This window comes from Lutjanus erythropterus, chromosome 18 (assembly GCF_056507025.1).
Source record: "Lutjanus erythropterus isolate fLutEry1 chromosome 18, fLutEry1.hap2, whole genome shotgun sequence".
Lineage (NCBI taxonomy): Eukaryota > Metazoa > Chordata > Actinopteri > Lutjaniformes > Lutjanidae > Lutjanus > Lutjanus erythropterus.
Genome location: NC_139334.1, coordinates 28,025,573 through 28,051,691, shown reverse-complemented (window position 1 = coordinate 28,051,691; position 26,119 = coordinate 28,025,573). Strand labels below are relative to the sequence as shown.

Below are 26,119 nucleotides of genomic sequence, written 5' to 3'. Positions count from 1 at the left end.
ATATGACTTCTTTTGCACCATATTGCACAATCCTACTGGGAGGAACTGCATTTCATTATTTTGTGTATGCAAGCATACAATAAAATGACAATAACCTAAATCTTGTACTGAGCACAGTACTTGAGTAAATATACTTAGTTACATTCCATCAATTAATTAAAATCAATTGTTTCCATCTTCTCAAATGTTGATATTTTCTATTTTTCTTTGACTTCAATGATAGTAAATAGTAAGAAAGTGGGTGATAAGTGAATATCTTTGGATTTTGGACTTTTGGTGACATGTAAACTGTCACTAGAGGAGGACACTTTCACTGTTTGCTGACTTTCTGCAAACAAAATGATTCACTGATTAATCAAAAGAACAATCAACTGAGGGGTCGATAGTTAAAGTAACCGTCTGTGGCAGCCCTGTATCTGCCGTCAGACAGATATAGGGCTGGGCATATTTTTTTCTACATTGCACAACAAGGAACGCGATGTGACAGCACACACGGCTCGCTCAACTAGTGGTTCCGCTGTTCCCGACGGGACGTGAACGCAGCATCTGGCAGGGGCGGGTAGGCGCTAACCGTGCAGTATGGCGGACGATGGAGACAGTTCGAGCGGACCAGTTGACACAAGCGGCGGGCAGGGGGCAGCGGATGAGTCGGACGGGCTCGGCCTCGGCGGGATGTTGCTGAATCTCAGTATTGTGGTTCTGGTGGTGGCGGTGTGTCTGGCGGTGTACCGGCGGTGGGGCAGGCGGCTCGTCTCCGACGCGGCCCAGGACGACGAGGCCTCGGCGCTTCCCAAGATGAGGAGACGGGACTTCACTCTGGAGCAGCTGCGGGAGTACGACGGACTCCAGAACCCCCGCATCCTGATGGCTGTCAACATGAAAGTTTTCGACGTGACCAGCGGCAAAAAGTTTTACGGTAGAGGTGAGTTGGCAGCGGGGGGATTAGGGGCTGACAGCTGGGTGAGTTGGCTGACACGTCCCCGCTTGTGGTGAGTTGTCCTGAACAGAAATTTGGGCGCAAACCGATGGGGTTAGCTTAGCTTAGCTTAGCTAGCGGTTAGCTCTCTGGCTTTGTCTGTGTTTTTGAATGGGATGCTAGCTGTTAGCTAACTAGCACGGTGTCTGGGGTCGTGACTGTTGTTATGGTGTGTGAACAGCTCCAAACTTTATAGTCATGCACATTAATCCTGTGCAACTTTTTTGTTTATGTTCTTTACGACTGGAGTGCAGGGTTTTAAAGCAGCTAGCCTGCTATCGTTAGCCTGCTAGCTTGTTGACGTGCACACAGACACACTGCACTGTCTGGATGTCTGGTCTGCAGCCGCCGCTTGTTTACACTGATGGGACTCAGCATGCATGAATATCGGCAACTTTGCACCAAGGTTTTAATCTTTGAAGGATGTTAAATTAGCTCTGTTTGTTAATGTGGAGGCCAGTTTGTGTTTGCAACACCTGGCAGCAAGCTGTGCAAAGTTAACTGCAGCTCAGGTAAGAGAATAATAATATTAATAGCCATTGTTTATGTAGTATCTGTCATGCATAACATGCAATTTAAAGAGCTTTACAGTAGAGCCCGACCGATACTGGATTTTTGGGGCTTATACTGATATTTAGAAGTAAACAAGTTCTAATATTAATATGTCAGTCATTATTATTAATTTATGCAGACGTTCATTTAAAGAGGTTAGTTCTTATTATAAATATAACATTTGCTTGTAAGCTAAATCTGGTACAAGGCATCTCTTCTCTTACTTGAGACTAATGAACTTTGTGCACAATCCCTGATATGAATAAACATAATAAACTATACTAAATAGGGCTGCAACTAACAATTATTTACAGTATCAATTAATCAATTGATTATTTTTTAATTAATTTGTTATATGATCTATTACGTGTAAGTAAATGGTGAAATCTGAGCTGGAATCAGGTAATTTTGATGTTATCTTCTTTTTAAAAAAATAAAGCACACTGAAATAGTATCCTAATTTTTTTTACTGGTATTTGTAAGTAATTATAACTATGCCTATAAAACTAAAATAATAACAGAAAAAAATGAAAACAATCTGCACTATGTTACGTAAAAAATATTGCACAACAAATGCCGATATGATCTAGACTGGTATAACTGTGCAAGACCATTATTGTGCCATAAATATTGCAACTGATACATCTCTCTGCTCTACTTTACAGTGTGGCCTTAAAGACAAGAGCATGGCATTAAAAGTAAGACACAAAAAGAAATGAAAATAAATAAATGAATGTGTAGAACAAACATTTTATAATAGCAGTATGGCATTAACAACAAGACACAAAAGACAAAATATGCAAATAAAATCATAGAAAATGGAATAAAAGATCAAAAAGAAGGCAGAAAAATACATGTAGTAAAAATAACAATACAGAGAGTTAAAAATGTACTACATTAACTAAACCTCTGCCTGAATAAGTAGGTCTTCAGCTGACTTTTAAAAATGCCAGCAGAGCTTGCATCTCTAATGTAACTCTGCTTTCTGTCATAACTGTCATTCCACAGTCTTGGAGCATCAGAGCTAAAGGCAGTATCTGTATCTCCACTTGTTTTGTGGGTTTGTTCTAGGAATAGTTAAAATACCAGCATCAGAAGACCCGAGGGCGCCTTTTGGCTGATAAGGGGTTTATATGCGGATAAAATGACCTTAAAATCAACTCTAAAAGAAATGGGGAGGCTGTGCAGGCCAGGGAAGCTAAAACAAGAGTAAAATGTTCTCTCTTTTCCTCATCCTTGTTAAAAAAAAAGTCTGAACTAGCTGAAGTTTCCCAGTCGGCTTCTTTGATAGGCCAGCGAAAAGTGAAATAGTCAAACCTCCTGGTAATGGGACATGTTTCAGTCCCCATATGTCTGTGGTTTTTTAAAGCTAGGCTAACCTGCTACTCCACATTTTCTCTGACTTGGCTGACTCACCCATCAACTCTGTAATAAACTATAATTATTCAAACACGTTCCCAGCAGTCTCACGTGTCACGTCTGCTATTCCACACCGACAGCACCGAGCCAAGCTGCTGATTCTCTCCAGCTCGCCATATTGCAGTGTGACACTCGGGTTTAGAGCCACACTCGAGTTTGGCTCGGCCATATCTTAAATAGTCCGGTGTGTGGACTTGGAGCCCAGACAGCCAGTTGATCAATCCATACGTCAGCTGGCAGAAAAGTTATTCATGGCTTGTTTGATAATTGATTAAATTTAGTTATTAACAAAAAATATCAAACATTTTCTGGGTTCAGCTTCTGAAAAGTGCTGCTTTTCTCTGTTTCATCTTGTAAGTTGAAAACGTTTTGGTTTTTCACTGTGGCTCAGACAAGATAAGCAGCTGGAACTCAGTGAACATCAGCCTTATTATTGTTGTGGACATTTTATTAGAGCCAGACTGATACCGATTTAAGATGGGAAAATTTATCCAATATGGTGAATTTTTTAGCTGGAATAAAAATAGACCTAGGGCTAGGTACCAAACTTCAATATTACTATGCTGCAGATCGACTGTGGAGTATCGAAAAATGCCTTGTCATTCAGGGACCTTTGGGAACCAAAAGTATTTAACCATCTCGAGTAAAGTGTGCAGAGTAAAAACAGTTTCTCCAGTAACTCTCAGGTCTTTAAACAGCTTTTTCTGTAAATAGAGTAAATGTACCGTTATGTGTAATGTAACTTTTGTTTTGTTAAGATTTTTTGAAATTGATAACAAAAAAATATTGTTCAGAACCAGCATCAAAGCCAAGGTGATGCAAGCAATACTGATACAGAAGATTTTTCAATGATACACAGCCCTAGAAAATACCAAACCATACTAAATGCCATAAACAGACCTTTTTGTGGATTGTGCACCAGTTTTGCACTGATATGATTATGCAAAATCAGAGGGCTGTTTTCTTGAACAAATAATGTGAAAAAGTTTTTAATTAATATAATCTCACATATACATATGCCAACCAGTTGTAGGAAGGACCACTGAAAAAATAAATACAAATAACATAAAAAGCTAAATAACTAAGAGCTGCAGAGATTAATCAATTGTCAAATTAATTGCCAACTATTTTGATAATCGATCAATTTGTTTCAAGTAAAACAAAGCCTAAATTCTGTGATTTCAGCTTCTCAAATGTAATATTTTCTGTTTTCTTTAGTCCTCTATGACTGTAAATTGAGTATGGACAAAACAAGATATTATATCATAATATCATCTTGGACTTTGGGAAACATTGATCAACAGTGATCGACATTTTATGGACCAAACAACTAATTGATTAATTGAGAAAATCATTGACAGCTGAACCAGTCGTGAAAATAATTGTTAGTTCCAGCCCTGAAAGAAACCAGACCAGACCAAATAATCACATTTGAGAAGCCTGAAATAGATCATTTTGACTCTTAAAAAATTACTCAAAACAATTAACAGAATAGTTGCTGCTCTAGTTTCAGCAGTTCATCTTGTCTGAGCAACAGACAAAAACATAAAACAACAGTTTTTAATTTATGTGGAGATGAAAGAGAAAAGCAGCAAACTCTCACTTTCCAGAGGCTGGGCCCATAATATGTTTAATATCTGTGATAATTTAGGGGGTATTGATCATTAATTTTAATAGTTGACAACAAACTGATTAATTGTTGCAGCTCTACCAAAGATTAATAACAAAAAGGAAACAGGAGTTGCAGCTCTGTATGGCTGGTTAAAGGAGCATCCAGCTGGAGCTGTCATTTACTGCTGACACTCAGTTTTTTTCAGACACAGATTTGGCTCAGTAATCTCGTCTTTTGTTGTGAGTCACGATTCATGACATTAAAAAGAACAGTCTGATTCTAATAATAGACAGTAAAATAAAAACATCTGTCCTGCTGTCACCCAACTGTCACTGAAGGTTGCTGTGAAGTGGGATTAGCAGGTTTATCTTTCAAATGCTTGTTGTAGTTATGCAAGGTGGGAGCACATCTAATCTTCAGGGTGATAAGACTTCTTGGCTTCACAGTCGGCAGTTTGAACACTGGACTGCACTTTCTTTCTGTTGCACAATTAAAAGAGAAAAAAAAAGAAAAAACAAAACCTGCAGTCCTGCAGAGTTTTCACATGCCGGTCAGATGATGTTCTCCTGGAAGATGACGAAAGATTTAAAACAGAGAAAACTTCAGGAAAGGCCAGAGGCGTTGTTTATGAAATTTCTGACAGAGACTGAATACCAAGAGTGCCTTTGAAGGGATATTAAACAAGTCTGATATCAGTCAGATAACTGAAATGCCTGCATGTAAAGCACATTACTTTAACACAGCATCCTTTGTAACATCCTCTTCTAATACAACGCTGAAAATCATGTCGACATTTTAACTTTAATATTCATTTGTGGTTGGTAGAAGTTACCCAACAAGGCTGGGCAATATTGGACGGAAACAAATACCTCATGTCAGAGTGAAAGCCTCTGTAATGATAATTAGAGATAGAGCTGCAACTAATGGTTATTTTCATTATCAGTAAATCTAGAAAGAAGGGCTGAACAACTAATTGCAATCAAATTGAAATCGCAGTAGGGCCAAGTGCAATATTCAAATCACAGAACCAAATCACAGTTTTTTGAAAAACGAAGATGTGAGATAACAGCATTATAATGAGGTCCTGCAGTGCTGCAGAGATGACCTGACCTTAAAGTCTTGTTCTCAAGATGAAAGAAAACATTTTTGTTTGGTACAAAAAATGTCACATCATTATGATTTTAATTTCTTTTTTTAATCAGTAAAAATTAAAAGCAAAAATTATCATTCCCACTATCATTGATATCATATCACATATTGCAATCATAATTTCAGTCAAAATAATCACAATGTGACTTTTACACCTTATCATGCAGCACTAACTTGCAGAATTAAGTTTACTGTTACATACAGTGTTGCATACGATAATAATTTCATTGCATTTAAGTTGCTTCTTTGTGTCCCTCTTGCCTAGGAGTTCATTAGTTTCTACCTGGCCTTGTTTAGGAGGGATGGGTATGAGTGTGGTGCCGTGTGCAACAGTAGTGTTTACCCTGCTATGAACCTGACAGAGTGAAGCTGTGTCTACTGTACTGTTAGACTGTTTTGGTGAAGATTAACAGGAGAATAAAGAGGAGTAATGCAGTTTAGTTTAGTTTTACCTGCACTCTTCAACAATTTTACGGACAGTTGCCGAAGTTTCTTCGGTCATTAGTGGATGATGTTGAGGACAATAAGTCTCTTGCTGGCAATGACAGCACAGAAGAGGGAAAACAAACTAACATGTGTTGAGTTGTGACTTTTCGTGGCGTGCAATCAGTCGGACTCAGATATCCTGATGCTGGTATCTGTATCACTGCATCCATTGTAGGTTGATTGTTGATTATTTTCTCGATTAATCAATTAAAAGTTGTCTATAAAGTGTTAGAAAATAGTGTGCCAATAGTGTTTCCCAAAACCCAAGATGACGTCCTCAAATGTCCTGTTTTGTCCACAACCCAAAGATATTCAGTTGACTCTCATAAAGGAGTAAAGAAAACCAAAAATATTCACATTTAAGAAGCTGAAATCAGAGGATTTTTCTTTAAAAAATGACCGAAACTGGTTAATTGATTATCATAATAGTTGGCAATTAATTTAATAATCGATTACTCGATTAAATGTTGGGGCTCTAATCCCTAACCAGTACCAATATTAGGTGTTTTAAAAGTCCTGATATTGATCTATGACGCAATATTCTTTATACACTATATATAAACATACACAACACTTGTGGCAAACATATATATTGGAGGCAGGATATTTTATAGTTAAATAATAAACTTTATTGTCCAAAAGGACATTAACTTTCACTAGGAATTTAATATTATACTGTAAATAACTAAATTTAAAAAAACATAAATTGGACATATTAAATCTTACCTCAAGCATCTTGTTCTGCATTTTTTCTGTAAAGAGAAAAGTTGTCCTCTCAACACAGGTGGCACAACAAATATGTAAATACCAGTATACAGCTGAGATAGACCAGTACTTGGGTTTCATTATGTAGCAGGTAGAAGTTGAAGATAAAGTTCAGATCTTTTATTATTTAACTCAGGGCTGCAACTCACTGCTACTGTGTGAGGGGAAAGGGGAAAAACAAGAACAAGTCATCTCCTCTGAGTGGCTGCAACCAGTGAATGTTTGAAATGGTTAATCAATGACCTTAATAGTTGCTGATTTAATTTTCTGATCAACCAATGGCCCGATCGCTACAGCTCTAATGCACTCTTTAAAGGCACTCTTGAGATGACCAGAATCCCAGACAGTATCGCATTTCACATCACAATATCACCTCCATATTAAAACATCTTCCGGCTCTAATAACAACAACATCCTAATGAAAGAATTTCTGCTTAGTCACCCTCAACAAAACAGAACAAGAAAAAGCCTGTTTGATTTCGTCTGAAGCCAGAGGTCCCTCTGTGAACTCACGGTATCCACGCTGGATTCAAGTGGTTCACTCATTGGCACCTCTGGGAGGCCTCTACTGTGAAGCAGCAGCAGTCACATGACGCAGGTCTGAGTTAATCGCCAAGGGTTAACTTGTTGTTTGACTGGAACTGTTTTTGTGCAGTTTTTACCACTTTTCTTCCTGTTGAAACAGTTTGAAACCATGCAAAACTCCCAAAAAGCCGTTGCAAGCTTGGATTGATTCTCACAGGGATACATTTTTAGAAGAGTAAAGTCAGAGTGATTGTTAACCTGTGTGAGGGAGTGATGAGGTAATTCTTCATCCTGACTTTTGTGTGTGTGTTTTTGTTTTTTTTTTTTAATTTTTCCTCCTCAGATGGTCCTTACGGCATTTTCGCGGGTCGGGATGCTTCCAGAGGCCTGGCCACCTTCTGCCTGGAGAAGGACGCCCTGAGGGACGAGTACGACGACTTGTCAGACCTCAACGCTGTACAGATGGAGAGCGTGAGGGAGTGGGAGATGCAGTTCATGGGTACGCCTGTTTCCTCATGTTTCCCACCAGAGAAAATCACTCCTGAGATATCGATTTGGCTCAAATTTCACAGATATTCATCTCCTGTCCCACTGTGTCCCTGTCAAAGTCAAACTGAGACACAACTGAGTTTTTTCCTTTTTGTTTTTGTGCTTGTAAACTTCTCTGCTCTTGTACGTTATATTATAATTTGAACAACATGATTTTTATTTTTATTAAATTAGGAGAAAGCTGCTGTCATGTACACAAACTGGCCTTTGTAATCAGACTGGTGAACAGATTTTATTGCATTCACATTTGTTTTACTTTATATTCAGAAAGAAATCAGCCTCTGCTTGCAGAGAAAGCTGATTGTAAGACTGAAACTTCACTGTTTGTCCAACAAAAAGAACAACTATGAGAAGAGAGATGCAGCGTAAAAAGTCAGAGCAATATTCAAACAAGTTAAAACACAAGGAAAGAATTCTGCAATATCAGATTATGTGCAGGTAGTGCCAGAATACCAAGACAAAACATCATGACTCAGGAGTAAAAAAGATACAGACAACAATCAGACAAACCCAGCAAACATTGTTTGCTAGTGTGAACACCTGATGCTTTTCTCAGCTGATGATCTGCCCAACTCTGCCTCTGATAAGGGGGTAAGAATAAAGGCAGCAGTCAGAGACGGAGCAGGGCAGGTCATGCCTTTTTTTTTTTTTTTTTTTTTTAACTATTTTCTGCTGAATGATTGAGAAACTAGTCAGCAGATTAAACGGTAATGAAAGTAATGATAAGCTGCAGCTCTAGTTTTGTCTATAAAGTATGATAAAATAGTGAAGAATCCCAGTTTGATAAAGACAAAGTTGACTTCTTTGTTGTGTTAACTGAGGATCTTATGGTTTTGAAATATTGATTGGTTAAAAAAAAGCGATGTAGAGGTGTCACCTTGGGCCTGAGGAGTTTTGAGATGGGAATTTTTCTTTATTTCCTGATACTTTACAGACCAGGGGTTTTCAGACTCTCAGACTGGGGGCCTCCCCTCATATAGAGCTTTACTTGCTTAGTTTTGTTTAATCCCTGAATGTCTGTGGGATCATGATTGTTAATTTATCACAGAGACACTCAATATGATATCCTAATACTGCTGTGTGAGACAGACTACAGCAAATACATAAGAAAGATTTGTCCAAAGACATTTATTATTTTCTGACCGACTTGAAATCACACAAATTATTGCCTCCCTGTAAACTGTCTGGAGCCCCTGTGGAGAGGCCTGCCTATAAACCCCTGTTATTTATCAATCAATCAATTGAGAAAATAACTAGAGGATAAATCAGTGATTAAAATAATTTCTGGTTGCAGCCATAGTTGTTGATAAAAACAGAAAATATTTACATTTGAAAACCTGTAACCGGTGAATTTCTGGCATTTCGTGCAAAAAATACATTCTTAAATACTTTATCAAAATAGATCTGACCATCCACTGATTGATTAATCGATCATTTCAGTTCTAAAGAAATTAGGTTATATCAGAAATATGCAAATGAACCAAACTTTGACTAAAAATATCCTCTGCTGCCACATCTGCTGAAAAAACAGAACAGGAAACACTGGAAGGAAACAGTGCTCATTTTCAGATGTGTTTATAAGTCAGTATGTCAAAGTATTGTGAAGTGAAAGTACAAATCTAACAGTCTACAAAAGCATTTTATTGCAAATTCAAGTGTCCTTTTTGAATCCTGGGTGTCTAAGTTTGGACTGAAACCCCTCTAAAGTCATGTCAGGCCTCTGCTTACTGAAATAACACGTCTCTGGATTCTCACAGCGAGTCCGCTTGATACAAATAACACGTTTAAAGCTGCACTGGGCAGCTTTGGAGGTTGGCGGCCCCAAATGGTGCCTGATTAAATCATTTAAGACGATGTCAGTGATTTACTCACAGCATCTTGTTTGTTCTGCCTGATGTTCAGGACGACATTTGGGGCAAATTTAATCATTTCAGTTACTAAGGACAGGATGTAGAGATGAAACTAATTGTCAATATATAAGTCAATCAGCAGAAAATTGAAAGACTCTTTTGATTGCTAAACATTTGCCGGTTCCAGTCTCTAAAATGTGAGGATTTTTTCAGTTTTATATCACCATGAACTGAATATTTTTGATGTTTGGACTGTTTGTCAGACAAATAAGACACTGCAATATGTCACTTTCCAGCCTGGGAACTAATAATATATACACTATTGATTTAATAAAGAATTATTTTCTTGGTTAATTGATAAATTATTAAGAAATATTCAGTTTACTGTAGTGTAAGACAAAGAAAAGCAGTAGATTTTTACATTTGAGAAGCTGGAACAGGTTTTATATGGGTCCTTTAAAAAGTCTAGAATACAATAATCTGAATTTTAGGCCTTAAAATGTCTCGTACAACTCCTGCAACTCCGGTAAGCAACCTGGACGGTATTTGGATCTACAGCAACATAAATAGTGGAGTTCCTCTTGATTTAATACACGGTATCTAAAACAACAGTCATATAAAATCAATAAAGACATCCATACTCATGTTGAAAGTGAATTCATCTACTTCACAAGTAATTCTGGATCTCCAGATTCATAGTGGTCATAAAAAGTTTTTAAATGTTATTTTTTGAAACCCCCAAAAACCCTGTAAAATATTTGACCCTTTCCTTGAAGATGTACTTAAACGTTTACTGCAGATTATTTTTCTGTCACCTCTAGAAATCATAATGAAGACAACTTAAAACTATATTCTTTGATTAAACTGTTAAAAACCATCAAAACAATAATGTAAACAGACTATCATTAGAATTAAAGCCCCAGTTTATATCTTCCCTAAATTGTTCTGATCGTGGAATTTTATAGACAAATTTATTAATAAAGAAAATAATGGCCAGAACAGTCGATGAATATAATCTATAATAATCAGCAACTAACAGTTATTTTCTTCATTGAATATGGTTATTTTTGCAATAAATTGTTTTGCAACAAAATACGAAAAGAAAATATCCATTACAGTTTTCCAGAACCAAAGGTGATATTTTCAGATGTCTTCTTTTGTCCAACCAAGAGACAAAAACTGAAATGATTAATCAACAAGTCAGGAAGCAGCGGTTCTGATGACTGAGCAATCGTTTGTCAGTTTTCAAGCAAAAATTCTCTTTTTTTTCTGCCTTTCAAATCAGAATATTCGTTTTGTTCATTTTCCATGATCACAATCTGAATATTCTTTGTGTTTGGACTCTTTGAATGAGTCTGTTTGCACTTTTTCCACATTTTTTCTTATTTTTTTTTAGGTATTTTGGAGACCATAAATGATTATTGGAGAAAACGATCTCTAGATTACTTAATAGCAAAAATAACGTTGAGTTGCAGCCCTATTTATAAGACAAAGAAAACCAGTAAATCAAATCAGCTGACATTTTTGCTTGAAAAATAGCTCAAATGATTAATCAATTATCCACTTTGTCTTTAATTGTCTAAAAGAATGTTTCTTCTGTTGAAGCCTCACTTTTGAAATCGGATTTTATGTTTTCCAGAAAAATACGATTATGTCGGGAGGTTGCTGAAGCCCGGAGACGAGCCGTCGGAGTACACAGACGAGGAGGACATCAAGGACCACCTGAAACACGACTGAGCGGTTCCATCACACCGACCAAAGCCAGGAGCCCCAAACAGCTGCGACAGACCGCCCCCAGCCCCCCCAGACCTCCTCCTCCTCCTCTTCCTCCCATCGATCTACCTGCCACTCCTTTCTCCTTCCCCCAACTCCTCCAGACTCCCCCTCCTGAATCTGTCCGGTGCCGTGGCTGTTCTGGAAGGGCAGGACTCAAGTCTCAACGCCCAGACCTCCCTCCCTCTTCATCCTGCGAAGATTAACCACCACCAGAAAGCGATTGAAACCCCTCGACGAGGGACAGAAAACATGTCTGGGGGGGAGGGGAGAGAGGGGTTGTGCCATTAGGTGTAATTGAAACAAAAACCACAAAATATTTTAGTCATTTCTCCAAGACGGGGGGAAAGCGTGGTCGTCGTCGTGGTCGCCGCTGAGCGCTGGGTGGAAGTTGGTCCGAGGTAGAAACACATTGGTCAAAGATGATCAGTGGATCGGGATGGGGAAACAGATTTCTCGCTCTTTTTTTTTTTTTTTTTTTTCTTAATCTTTGGTTCAGTCACAACTGAAACTGCTTCAGCTTCGGACAGCTCATCAATCAATCAATTCTGTTTCTTTTTTTTTGTTCGAATCATTTCCCCCCTTGTTGAGAGGGCAGCACTGCGGCCTGCGAATCAGCGCTGTGGAAGATTGGCAGGGTGTCGCATTTTCCTGTTGTGTTTTGTAGTGTATGCACTACTAGTTTTCTTTGTTTGTCACCATGTGATTGTATTGTTGAGTAGCATAGAGGGAGGGCGGGAGGGAAGGGTTTTTTTTTTCTTTCTTTTTTTTTTTTTCTTTGTTTTCTTTTTGTTTGGGATGCACTGATACATCGGCTCAACACTGGTATCAGCTGATATTTGCCTTGTTGGCTACATGGGCAAATAAGATGACATTTTCTGAAGGCAGTGGCCGATTTTTCTCTGCTGTGTTGCATCAATTTTATGCTGGTTAAATGTTCTGCTGGTTATTTGCGGCCGGATGCAACCGCAGCAGGACGTATGATGTGCTCATTTAAAGATGGCGTCAAGACCCAGTCATGCATTCGTGAACGCACGGGTGTGGCCATCACCTGCCGAGGTGACCGATTCATTCACATCTTTGCTATCAGTTGAGACTGTGACTCCGCCCACTCAGAGCTCACCGGAGTTGAATTTGAGGCAAAGAAAGGACGAGAATTTGTGGCCACTCCCCTGACTTAAAGCATGTGTGACAGGGCTTTAATGAAGGGCTGAATTATGGAGGACCATGAATGTGAAGATCGAAAATGAGTAAATAAATGTCTCAATAAATAAATTTATGACAGTAAATGCACCAAAAGTATTATTAAAAATAAATGTAGCTGTCAATTAATCTGTAAAATGTCCTGTTTAATTTTCTATTCTGTTTATTGACATTTTAAAAAATTATAAATAACAAGGGAAGGAATACAAATATAAAGGGCCACAATGAACAATTATTTTCATTGTCGATGAATTTGTTGATCATATTCTCGATTAATAAATTAGTTGTTTGGTCTTTAAAGTGTTAAATGGTGAAAAATGTGGATCAGTGATTCCAAAGCCCAAAAAGACGTCCCGCAACCCAAAGATATTCAGTTTATTGTCATAAATATTCACATTTAAAAAGCTGGAATCGGAGAATTTTGACTCTTTTTTTTTTTTTTTTTTAATTACTCAAACTGGTTAATTGACTATCAAAATAGTTGCTTATTAATTTAATAATCCATTAAAAGTTGCAGCTCTACATTAATAAATAAAATGTCAAATTAATCGGAATGGGGAAAAAAATAAGGAAATTAAAACAGGTAAATACAGAGGCAAATAAAGATAGAAACATTCACATTTTATAATTATTGTCTGCCTATGTTTATTTTTTATATTATTTTTGGTGCATTTAATGGCACATTTATTTGTTCATTAAGTCATTTCTTTCTTTATTTTTGATTTTGGCTGCTGTAATCCTCCATACCAAATGGCTTTAAATCAGTAAAGTTATGTTTTGTAATGAAGGTTTCTTTGTTTCCCTGGCAGTAAATAAATTAGCAAAATAAACAACAACAGCAACAAAAAAAAGTCAGCGGCATCAGCCCAGAATTTCACAGACGGTGCATCCCTTAGTTTGTTTTCTTTTTTGTTTTTAGACGGGTTTGGGGGGTTTGAAAAGGTCCTTGCCATATGAATCTTGTTTTGAATCACATCAGACGGACTGAATCACTGATCGGAAATACAAAAGGGAAGGTGATAAGGCAGTCCTAATCAATCGACTTAATTGTTTACATGCCTCACAAGCCAGCTGCAAGTCTGTAGATTCCCCTGAAAAATGGTCCAAGTATTAATTGTGCCTTATTTTGTTCGTTGTGTCAGTCCTGACCGTTCTAACAGAGGAGGCGAGCGGAGGGATGGAGGTGTTGGTTTTTCTCCTAGACTCGGTCCCCCAGACTTTAAAGAAGGCATACGTTCTGTCAGTCGTCCACGCACAGACTGTAAGATTTCCCCACTTCACAAACTTTGTAAATAGACCGTATGAATTACTCAGTGTTACTGCCATATTTATGTAGTTGATGAACTCCATATATGTATAATGCTATGTCGTATTGGCCAAAACCCCCATGGTTTGTGTTTTGTTTTTTTGTTTTTTTTCATTTTTTTTTCTCGTTTTTTTTGTTTTGTTTTGTTTTTTTGTTTTGTTTTTTTCTTTCGGTTCTGAACTTCTTTTTAAACGTGGGTGAATTTCCAAAAAAAAAGAAAAGAAAAAAAGGAGTGTTGCAAAGTGCTGCAGGGCGGGACCGGGAGCTGTTCTTGCGAATTTTTTTTTTTTTTTCCGGAGACGTTGCTTATCCTGTAAATATATCTATCATTTTATTAAAAGCATGTGCAACAACAAAGTGAGCTATGCCGAATTCCCACCATGTCATGTATTTAAATGTTGGGTGTGTGTGTGTGCGTGTCTGCGTGACAGAGGCAGGAAGGGATTTGTTCATGCATAATAAATCGATTTGGTTAATAATTGAAGATGTCTGGAATTTTATTTGCTTTTAAAGACGGCGTGATTGGATCACTACCAGGAAAATGTTTTATAGTTCATTAAAATGCTTACCAGTAAGTGTCTAATTGTCAGGTAAACAGTGTTGTGTTTATCTACAAGGAAAATACAAATGTCCTGACAGGGAGGTTTAATATTTAAGGATGTATGAATGCATGAAACTTATCCTCATAATGATTGTTCTCATAACACAATCACTTTCTGTTTGGTACGTCACCTTTGGGCGTATTTAGAAGGAGATTAAGTGAAAGTTAACTCCACATTTCCACAGTATTTAACAAAGTTGCAGATCAGGTTCTGACTAACTTAATAGACTGTTTTCTCCTGCATCTTTTAAAGTACTGTTGGGAATTTATATTATAAAAAAAAAGAATCAGGAACAAAATGTACAACATGCAGGCTGCTTCATGGCAAACCTCTGCGGGTGAACAGTTATTAAAACCAGATGCTCAGAAGCCTGAAAGCAAACAGAGAGATGAGGAGGGAAATTAAAAATAAAACAGAAACTGATCACTAGAAGAGAAAAGAGAAGAGATTTTTGCTTGATAGAAGATCAGATGTTAAAGACTATGGGCTCATTTAAGGTGGTTTCTGGGGGAAAAAATCCTTCCTTTCAGTCTCTTCTTTTAATTATGAATGCTCAAAGAAGACATAAATAAATGTGTCCAACATATACTTTAAATATTTTGGGAAATATACTGTATGTAGGGAGGGACCAAAGTAATACAGAATAATATCAATCAATACATGAATTAAGAATAAATAAGGAAATTAAATAACAATGAAATTCATATGTTGGGAATTAATATGCAGGGACATATATACATGTATAGGAAAATAAATATAGAGAGGAATAAGGGACATTGAATAGGAAAATTGATATATTGTGAAATAATTTAATTCAGAAATATAGGAAAAATAAATACAGCAATATATGCAGCAGTAATGTTAATCCCAAAACATCACATATAAGAGTAAAACACTGACAGAGACCTTAATGTGCTATGAGAATGTTTGATACTCAAAGTAAATTTAGCTGATAATACCTCCCTTTACTTAGGTATTCAAATAATGCAATGCAGCGGAGCAAAGAATAAATCTGTCAGTTGTAGTCTGTGCAGAATGTGCAGAAATCGACTACTTAGTTTGGGCAGGAAAGCCCGCCCAAAATCACTTGATTGACAGCTTTGCCCTTCAAGGATTAGCAAAAGCAATATTAAAAACAAAAGCCATGGGGAAAAGAATGAGAAGAAATAAAGGGATAAAAAATAAATAAATAAATAACATTATGTAAGAGTATTTTTAAAAAAATTAAAATATACAGAAGAAAATGGGACTTGCACAAATAATTATGAAAATTCTTTTAATTATTCTTTTATGTATTTTAACAATACACCAGAAACATACAGTAACTTCTATGCAAAATATGTGTGTATTTAACATTATATAGAGGAATAGACAAACACATTCTTTTGAAAATAGTGCTTTTAAATACTCTTTTGTAAATGTATGTCAAATTATTTCCACATTTTTATGATATTACTATATATTATTTTATTTTCTATAATATTGTATTAATATATATACAAATAAATACATATTTTAAAGATATACAAATAAAAAAATATTGAAAGAAATAAAACAAAATAAATGGTAATGCTTACAATTATTCTTTTATATTTCATTTGTCTGTATATTTTCACATATTGTTTATGTATTCATATATTTATTCTTAAAATTAAATATATCTAATCTAATTTATACGCAAAATAACTACGTATTTTTTAAATATATAAAGATGTAAATACAAATAAATCATAAAAGAATAATTTAAAGAAAAATCAATTTATTTGTTCATTTATATTTCCATATTGATTTATTGTTATTTAAAAGTAAAAACACTTAATTTTGAAATATACACAAAAACAATAGTTTGCAGTATTTGCAATATATATATATATATATATATATATATATATATATATATATATATATATATATATATATATGTTTACATAAATAAATGAAAAAATAAATGGAAATGCTTAGACTGATATTTTATATTGTATTTGTCTGTCATATAGTGGAGTAGAAGCATAATTACAGAACATATGGGACGTTGGGGTAAATATACTTAGTTACTTTTCTCCTCTGACAGATTACGTTACTGTTCATTGATGTGTAAATAAAGTTTTGAGGGTCACCACACACACACACACACACACTAAAAATAAACCGTCCTGTCAGCCTCAGCAGCTCCACAGCGCCCCCGCTGCTGCTCCGGATGATCCCGGAACTGCAGCCTGACGCTGACTGACGATGAGTGTGTGTCTGTCTGTGTGAGTGAGAGTGTGATTAAGTCAAACGAGTCGCTGTTGATGCTTCACGACCACCGCAGCTGCAGACCCCCGACCACTTTAAGATCCAGGGAAGAGATAATCAGTGTTTTATCCGCTGATGATCCGTCGACCGTCTCACTCCGACTTCATCCAGACAGACAGCAGAGCTCCTCAACACACCACACCGACATCTTGGCTGTTTTGGCTAAAAAACTCCCCCAGAAAATCATCCGTCTCCTCCCTGCAGATCGGATTATCTTCGGGAGCTTTTGAGGCAACAGCGTCGGGTGAGTGATGCTGCTGAAGACAGCGGGCTTTGTCCAGTTGTGGACGTGTAAATAAAGTTATGAATTCCTGCAGTGATTAACGTCTCTGTGTTGATTGGTGTCTCCATCAGGAGGACAGTCATGGCAGAGCATCTGTCCCAGAGTGAGCTGGACTACCCATTCAAACTTCTGGAGTATTTCAACGGCTTCAGGGTCTCTAAGGTATCGTTCAACAGGGTTGATCTCATTTTATAAACATCAAAGATTCACAAGGCTGGAGGCTGCTGTACTATCTGCTTTTTTTTAAATTAAAGATAAATCTGCTGCAGGGCAGTGATTATTTTGTCTGTTAATCAATTACTTGTTTGGTCCCTAAAATGTTTCCAAAACTCATTTTCAAATTGCTTGATATGTTTGACATAAAAACAGAACAAAACCTGATGATATGCAGTGAAATATCGTGCAAAAAATCACATTTGACAAGTTGGAACTAAATTTTGGGTATTTTTGCTTTTAAAAACACAAATGAACACTTATCATAATGGTGTCTGATTAATTTTCTGTAATTAATTGCCTGATTTTGCTGACTCGATAATTTGACTAAAAACATAAATTAAAATTGAAATGACTCTCTCCACAGTGTCCCTTTAGTAGCTGTTCTGGAGCTTTCGGTGATATCACATGATCTAATTCAGCAGTAGATTTTCCTCATTTATTATACAACTGCATGTAAAAAAAAAATTCTATTTTTTTTTTTTCTCAAACTTTTTACATCATGTACCAACTCACAAAATATTGAGCTTACCAACATGAGAATACAGTGGTGTAGTCCTACCTTATTCAGTCATGGACAGTTCACAATTATGTAATCTTTTTTTAGTATTTTGGTACTATTATATATATTTTATTTTAAAAGACTTTATTTCTTTAAAAAAAAATAAAAAATATCAGACATTCCTCCATGTACCACTAGGGGGAGTTTTGCGTACCATCAGTGGTACACGTACCACAGTTTGACAATATAGGTTTTAAAAAATATATAAAATAGTCTGCAAGAAGTAATAAAATGTGTCTGATTTTTTTATTTTTTGTTGCTAATTTCAGGTACCTTGTTAAAATGACTTACATAAAGCTCTGCACCTTGTCTTCATTTAATTTGCAAGGATTCATGAATATGCAAATAGTCCCCGCTCCCTCCACACCCCCTAAGTAGCTACACCTGGCTTCTCCTCTGTTTTGTTAGCTAATCACAATAGCTAGCTACATCTGGCTTCTCATGTGGGCGGGGCATCACTGCTACTGATGTATAAAGCACCACCCCCTTGATTAACAAGATTGGTTCCTGAGGTTTGTGATGTCATATACTCAGCCTGACTGAATTCGTTTTTTTTTTTTTAGCCTGCCCTTATTTCGCTCCTGACATGTCTTGTAACACATGAAAAACATGACGTGGACATATTAACAAGGTCAAAGATTACCTTGTGAGGCACCTGGATTTGCAAGATCACGCGAGAATCCATCTTGCCAGATGACAGATGAATCATCAGATCTCCTGCTAAGTGTTTTGTGAAAGTGCCTGCCCTTTTCCAAACAGTTTCTAGGGACATCTTCCCAGATGGTTCTTTGTAACAAACTATCCGGCGTTTCGGGTTAGCTTGAACATTATTAACAGAATGTAAAGAAATACCAGTTCTTACGTTCTATCACGTTCTGTTGCAGAGATATCTTCTGTAGTTAGCATGCTAACTCCTGCCTTGTCCATAGACAGTAGAATAAATAGTGAGATGTCACCCATTGGTTTGTGTACTACCATTTTTAAGTCTTGAGGGTTGCCATCTTGTTTTTTTTTTTACAACCAGAGCATGCACAGTACCATACTGTATTTTTTTTCCCCATTTCTTATACCACTGTAGGGCACTTTAAGGTCTTTTTATCCATGTTGGCTTAAAGTTTAACTTGCAAGGCAGCTGGATTTGCAAGATTACACAAGACTTTAAGTTATCTGTTTGTGTCTGTACCAAACATGGTGCAGCCAATCGACAGTCCTAGGAGTCCTGCTAGCAGCCACAAGTGTGGTTGAGGTGTGACAACAGCAAGACGCGTCCGTAGAAGCACTTCTAGAGCCATGCTGCTACTACTCTAAAAATCTGTCTACCAGTACAGAGATGTTGATGTGAGAGTATGTTCATCCCTCCAGGTGATATTTTCAGCCTGCGAACTGGGCGTGTTTGACCTCCTGCTGAAGTCCCAGGAGCCCCTGAGCGCCCAGCATGTCGCCCGGGAGCTGAGCACCAGCGTGGACGGGATGGAGAGGCTGCTGGACGCACTGGTGGGCATTGAGATCCTGGAGGTGGAGACCAAAAACGGGACAGGTGAGACGGAGGTGAACAGATAGATTTGACAGCTACACTACACCACATATGGCCAAAAGTATGTGGACACCTGTGCAAACCATGGGGATATCTGATCTTTGTGTCCAGCACCAGAGTTTGGAACCTGGCTGCAGGAATTTGCTCGCTCAGAGTCGGTGTTCCAGTTCATCCCAAAGGTGTTGAATGGGATTGAGGTCAGGGTTTGTACCCGATCTCATCTCAAGTTTCATGTTGTGAGAACAGGCGTATGAGGCAGAGTAGGAACAACAGAGGCACCATTCACCCTGTTACAAATCAGTGAAGCGTCAAAATGATTTTGAAGCTGCTGTGGAATAGTTACATAATGTTGCTTTAAATCAGCACATTTGAGAAGCTTTAACTGGAGAATGTTTGGTATTTAGCTTGAAAAATAACTGACACAGTTAATTGATTATCAAAATAGTTTCTTCTGCTTGACTAATCGTTTGTGTGACTAATCGTTTCAGTTCTAGAGGGCTGACACTAAAACAATTAGTGTGTCTGCGTGCGTGACTGCTGTTGATGCGGTGAACGTCCGTGTCCGGAGCTGATGACACGCTGATTTAAAGTTGTTAAGTGTGAATGTACCCTGTCGTAACAGCTCTGTACAGCAGCACTGACGTGGCAAATCTGTACCTGGCCAAAGGCAGCGCCAAGTCTCTTCATGACATGATCATCTACCAATCACAGACCATCTACCCGCTGTGGAACAACATGGTGGACGCCGTCAGGTGAGTGGGTTCAGACGGGAGGAGGTCAGATGACTGAACTGAACAGAGAGCAGACATGAAGCTTTTAACAAGGCTTTATTAACCTCTCCGTTCCTCGTGAACTACTTCTAGTGCCTCCTAAAGTTTCTTATTAACTTGAAATATGGATGTATTACACATCCTCTGTTTCAGAATAGACGGGGCTATTTGAAAATGAAGATTTATTTGATGTGAAAAATGTTACAAAATGCATTTTTATCAGAACTGTAAACATGTCAAATATGATAGAGCTCATTATAGAACAGTAATAGCGTCATCTGTGAGGTTTTTGGGGAAACTTACAACAATTTCAAGCACACATCAGCCTCCTATTCAATAAAATATGTGCTTGAATGTGCTTTGGCAAGAATATATGTTGTTATGTTCATGCCAATAAAGCCTCTTTGAATTTGAAAAGTAAAAAAAACAAGCAACAATTAATCTCTATAAACAGATATCTATAAAAGAGGCACAACATACTGGCTGAAATCAAATCTCCCGTTGGCTATTGTCTGACAATGATTTTAAATAGACTTTTTTTTTTTTTGCAAAAGGAGTCCTGCACACTGTCTCAATTGCAATTTAACATTTATTTGCAATGTTTTGGTACTAGACCTTCATCAGACAAACAGTTTGTGTCAATGAGAGGCCATCTTAAAAAGGGAGTGGTTGGTAGTCTGCAACCAGTCTCATTCACCCACATTTTATTGCTCTGTTTTGGATGTTGTGGTGCGTTTAATGACCCATTTATATTTCTTTGCGCGTGGGGAAAGTGATTTGTTGCAGGCAAACAGCCACTCCCTATTTAAGATGGCCTCTCATTGAGGTCAAATACCGCAAATAAATGTTATATTTCAAGTTAAACAGTGTGCAACTTTTTGGCCCACTCTTTTGTTCTAAATAGGTTTATTCAGATACTAAAGTTGCTAATCAGACTCTAAGAATTGAGTGGCTCATGGAAGAAGGAGTCTTCCTGTTTTGCAGATATCTTCTGGCTGCACTGGAAGCCCCCAAAACATTGTCTGTTGTCCTCAGAGGTTGTCATCATATAATAGCTGGTGGCTTCTGAGATTGGGCAAGAATTGATCAAGTAAAATCAAAAAGATGAACTTAAAGCAACTTTTACTAAAGTTTTGCTCACTTTAAACCATGTCACTAACCTGTCTGACTTTGCAGATGGTGAGGCATAACCAATAAATAACTCTTCAGGGAACCGTCTCGTTCCCCGTAAGGAAGAACAGGACACAACCAAAAGTGATGTTCAAAGTGATGTTGCTTGGAGTGCTATTTAAAAAAAAATGCAAAAAGAGGTTACACCCAAGTGTGCTATTCATATGATAATTGACAGCCAGACAAACCAGTTTGTGTGCAAGCCTCACTTAAATGCACAGTGTGTGATTTCTGCCACTGGGGGTCTCTCAGTCAAAACAGTAACAGAAGACATAGTGCTGTGGGATCATGGGAGTTGTTGGAAACATTTGGGATAATAAGTTCACAACTTATCAACATATATAACATGCGCCTAGTTGTTTTTTGACTTTTTACTTCCTGTAAGAGCGGGCGGGATGCCAGCGTTCTGCTGGGACTGATGAGAAGAAGGTTTTCTGGCTGATTAATGTCAACCTGAAGTAGAAACCCAAGTCTAAACATACAAAGTCGTGTAGGTGAGCTAACAGCCTCCAGAGCTGCCGTGCCTCTGAGAAATGTTTGCAGAAGTAAAGCAAACTCCACAGAAGGAAACGCTGAAGAACAAACACTGCATCTCAATGATCTTAATTTTCATGAACAAACAGAAGTTTGTCTTTTTCCACCCTGCAGGGATGGGAAGAATCAGAATGAAAAGACCTTCGGCCATCCACCGGAGGATATTTTCCAAGTTATTTACAGGTTGGTGTTGATTTTGTAGCTTCAGATGCTTCATTGTATGACGTCATCACTCTGTATTTGATCATAAACTATTCCATCCAGATCAGAGGAGGAGATGCTGAAGTTCATGGGTCTGATGAACTCCTCATGGGTTCTTGACGGACACGACATTGTGACGGCGTTCAACCTCTCCGGCTTTCAAAACATCACAGATCTCGGAGGTAAGAGGTTAAAACCCCTCACATAAAAATAAAAAAAAAACTTTATTCACATTGATACTGTTATGTATGTCTTTTTGATCACATGGAAATGATAAAATAGTAAAAAATATCTAAAATAAATGAGCTCAATAAGACTGTTTTTGTCTTAAACGAAAATGTACTCAGTAGACCAACTGGTAAAATAAAGCACCATCAGGCTTTGAAAAATGTTTAAGAAGTTTTAAACACAGTGAGTTCATGTTGTTGACATACTGACATTATTCTGCCTGAATAACTCCCAGGGTGCACTGGTGCTCTGGCCCGCGAGATGGTGAAGGCGTACCCGTCCTCCTCTGTCACAGTGTTTGACCTCCCGCGGGTCGTACAGACGGCTCAGAAACATTTCTCTCAGGACGACGAGTCTGTTGTGTTTCAAACTGGTGAGTCTCTTTCAGCCTCTTTCACCACATCAAGAGTTGACTACAACAATGATGCAGGCGATATTTTGGTTGTTGTATATTGTTGGAAATATCTCTCATCTTTAAACGTTAACATGTTTGAGTGCCATAATTTAGGAAAACAACACCACATAAAACGTATTGCAGATTAAATCTGGTGCAAAAGATGAAATTATGGAAGTCCAGAGAGGCAACTGAGAAAAAAATATATGTTGGTCCATTTTCTAAGTCTGATCTAAATTATTTTATAAGGCCTTTATTTCATCTCATCCATGAAAACATGTGGAAGAAAAAGGTTTTGCTTTTTTGGTGGTGTTTTTTGTTTTTTTTGTCAAGATATTTTCTGTGTGTTTGTTTTTGTAATACTCATTTTGTCCACAAGAGGCATAAGTGCACCACTACCTAATGTTCTAAAACAGGAGTAAAAGTGTTCATTTTTTCTTCCAGGTGAGTTTTAATTTATACATACACTCTAAACACGAGGTACACACTGTTGAATGTATGTTAGTGAGTTACGTAACATGTCTGTCATGTCTTTCTTTTGGCTGGAATTGTATTTTAGTCTGCACCAAAAATTGTGCAGATGTGATTTCTACAGTTTTGTAAATGTCAACACTGTATTTAAATTATACACTCATTAAATAAAATTGTATAAGTAGTTCTGAATTACACACTAATGTTTATATTGGACTATTTTGCAACTGAAGAAAAGTTGTGTTTGCAAAAGTAAAGCAGATAAATACGTTAGATGGATGTAGCGTCTGCTCATATACTGTATATTGTATATTTGCCATTTATTCGGTACACCTAGATAAAACTAATGCAGTCTGAAGTAAATACTATCTTCATGAAGGTTCGGTTTTTGTTGAAACTGTTTGAAAAAAACAATCTCACACAGGGTCCATTTAGTAGCTGTTCTGGAGCTAATAATCATATCATATGATCTTCATCAGCAGATGGAGTTTGTCCAGTTATCATGCAACTTTAGATGTTCAAATATCTGTTTTTGGACTCCTTGTCCATGCTGGCAAACTCCATCCACAGATGGAGAACTTAATAAAATATGATTGAAAGCTCCAAAACTAAGTACCTTGTGATGAGATAATTTTCTTAACTGCTGCCTCCAAAGTCAGTTTAACTTTATGGATATTTGGATGATGCTGTTTGGTAATAATGAAGAGCGTGTTAATACTTTTATATTAGAACCACCTCTCTGTGTAACGCAGTACAACAAACTGCAGCCTCCAAAATGGCGATTAAGTTAAATTTAGACCTCTCTGTGACAGTTCCAACACATACAGACCACTACAGCCTTCATGAAGGGAGGATTCATTGCAGGACTCTTTTACTCTTAGCAACGTGTACCTAAAAATGGCGACCGAGCGTTGTTTAGAGTGGTAACAGACGTCCTGTTGTACGTGCAGGAGATTTCTTCAGTGATGAAATCCCTCCTGCTGACCTGTACGTTCTGGCTAGAATCATTCATGACTGGCCTGAAGAGAAGTGCCTGATGCTGCTGAAGAAGATCTATGACACCTGCAAACCAGGTCGGTTTAAGAGTGTGTATTTGTGTGTGTGTGTGTGTGTGTGTGTTACCCACTCTGCATTTAACATTTTAACATTTTGTGGAGGTGAATAGAGACAAATACAGCATACTTGCAGGACAGAAGAGACTTTGAAGATTATGGACATGTCCATCAAGCTTCGTTTATCAGATTTTACTGGTCAAAACAAGGTTTCTATGGCAAAATAACAAATGCACCTTCCTCTGTATGGACCTTTCATTGTTAGTAATGCTCATGCATGCATGTTCACACTTAAACATTCACAGCGCTCAGTGTCTTTGACTTTGTTCGTCCTCCCTGCAGGCGGCGGTGTCCTCATAGTGGAGGCCATGCTGTTTGAGAACAGACGAGGGCCCGTCATGGCTCAGATCTTCTCCCTCAACATGCTGGTGCAGGCGGAGGGCCGGGAGCGCCCGCCATCCGAATACAAGCGCATGCTCAACAAGGCCGGCTTCCACAACGTTCAGGTGTGCCGGACCGGCAAGTCCTACGACGCCATCCTCGCCATCAGATGAGCTCAGACTGAGACCAGGACAGTCAACAGATAGAGAGAGGCGTCCCTCGAGTCTGGAAAAGGAAAGAAAGTTTTCAAGGCCTTGAAAAGGTTAGGAAGTGGACATGAACATATAAGCTCTGAAAAAAAAAAGAAATTGGTGGTCAGTCTTAGTCTCACATTGATCTGTAGTTTACGTTGTGGTCAACCCCAGTGAGATTTTCACATATTGTGATTACAGCTCAACTTGCACTAATACAAACATCCTCTTGAATGAGGTTGCTGCTGAATAATATTTTTAATCAATACTTCCCTCTAGAAGTAATATTTCTGCATTATTGTAAAGAATCAGATCAATTCGTTGCACCAGCCTCAATTCAGGTTAAAAGGGATCAATTGTGCTCATTTTCAGCTCTATATTTGGGGCTTCGCTAGAAAAGCTTTGCATTATTCACAGTTCAAAAAACGACCCTCTATGCAGCCCCTTGGGTCTGGCCTCACTGATTACTGTTACTGTGAAAATCTCACAAACTTTAAACTTTATTCACTGATTTTGGTGAAACTGGATCATAATTTATGCAGAAAATATTGTAAAGCTAAAACCAGCAGCCAGTTAGCTTAGCATAAAGACAAATGTATATCCACTTTGTCATTTTTATAAGTGATTTAATGTGCTAATTAATGAGGTTTAGATGTGTTTTCATATGTGTAGGCTTTTACTGTTGGCAAGGCTAGCTCTTTTCCCCTGTTTTCAGTCTCTTCTAAGCTAAGCTAAGCTAACTAGCAGCTGCCTGTAGTTTCATATTTAGCTGTTTATTCCTGTTAACATCGTCTGGCTGCTCTGCTTGAACTCTCTGTGATTACCAGAGTTTCCCGATGGACAGATAGTTTTACTTGTTGCTAAAGTAACTGTTAACTGCTGCTAATGTAGCTCCCATTAGCTAGTTAGCTCAGTTAGCTGTGTAGTTAGCAGACTGTAGGGAGTGTTGGTGTTCACACATATAGCACAGGAGCTTTGGACCACCAGGAGGCCTAATTTCAACAATGCCTGGGGTGGGGCAGCTGCTAATTGTGCAGCTAACTGAGCTAGTAGCAACCACAGTTAGCGGTTAC

The 26,119-nt window shown here is 37.8% G+C and overlaps 2 protein-coding genes across 2 annotated transcripts; both read left to right on the top strand.

Moving 5' to 3' along the window:
* Window positions 1–245: 245 nt before the first annotated feature.
* pgrmc2 (progesterone receptor membrane component 2) lies at window positions 246–12,415 on the top strand. Its single transcript, XM_084742735.1, has 3 exons — window positions 246–922; window positions 7,828–7,983; window positions 11,523–12,415. The coding sequence occupies exons 1-3, from the start codon at window positions 580–582 to the stop codon at window positions 11,618–11,620; spliced, it is 597 nt and encodes a 198-aa protein (XP_084598861.1). The 5' UTR covers window positions 246–579; the 3' UTR covers window positions 11,621–12,415.
* Window positions 12,416–16,975: 4,560 nt separating this feature from the next.
* asmt2 (acetylserotonin O-methyltransferase 2) lies at window positions 16,976–25,824 on the top strand. Its single transcript, XM_084742278.1, has 9 exons — window positions 16,976–17,306; window positions 17,417–17,507; window positions 19,483–19,657; window positions 20,277–20,406; window positions 22,243–22,311; window positions 22,393–22,511; window positions 22,793–22,930; window positions 24,373–24,495; window positions 24,817–25,824. Exons 2-9 carry the CDS (start codon window positions 17,427–17,429, stop codon window positions 25,026–25,028), a joined length of 1,047 nt encoding a protein of 348 aa, XP_084598404.1. The 5' UTR covers window positions 16,976–17,306; window positions 17,417–17,426; the 3' UTR covers window positions 25,029–25,824.
* The last annotated feature ends 295 nt before the right edge of the window (window positions 25,825–26,119 follow it).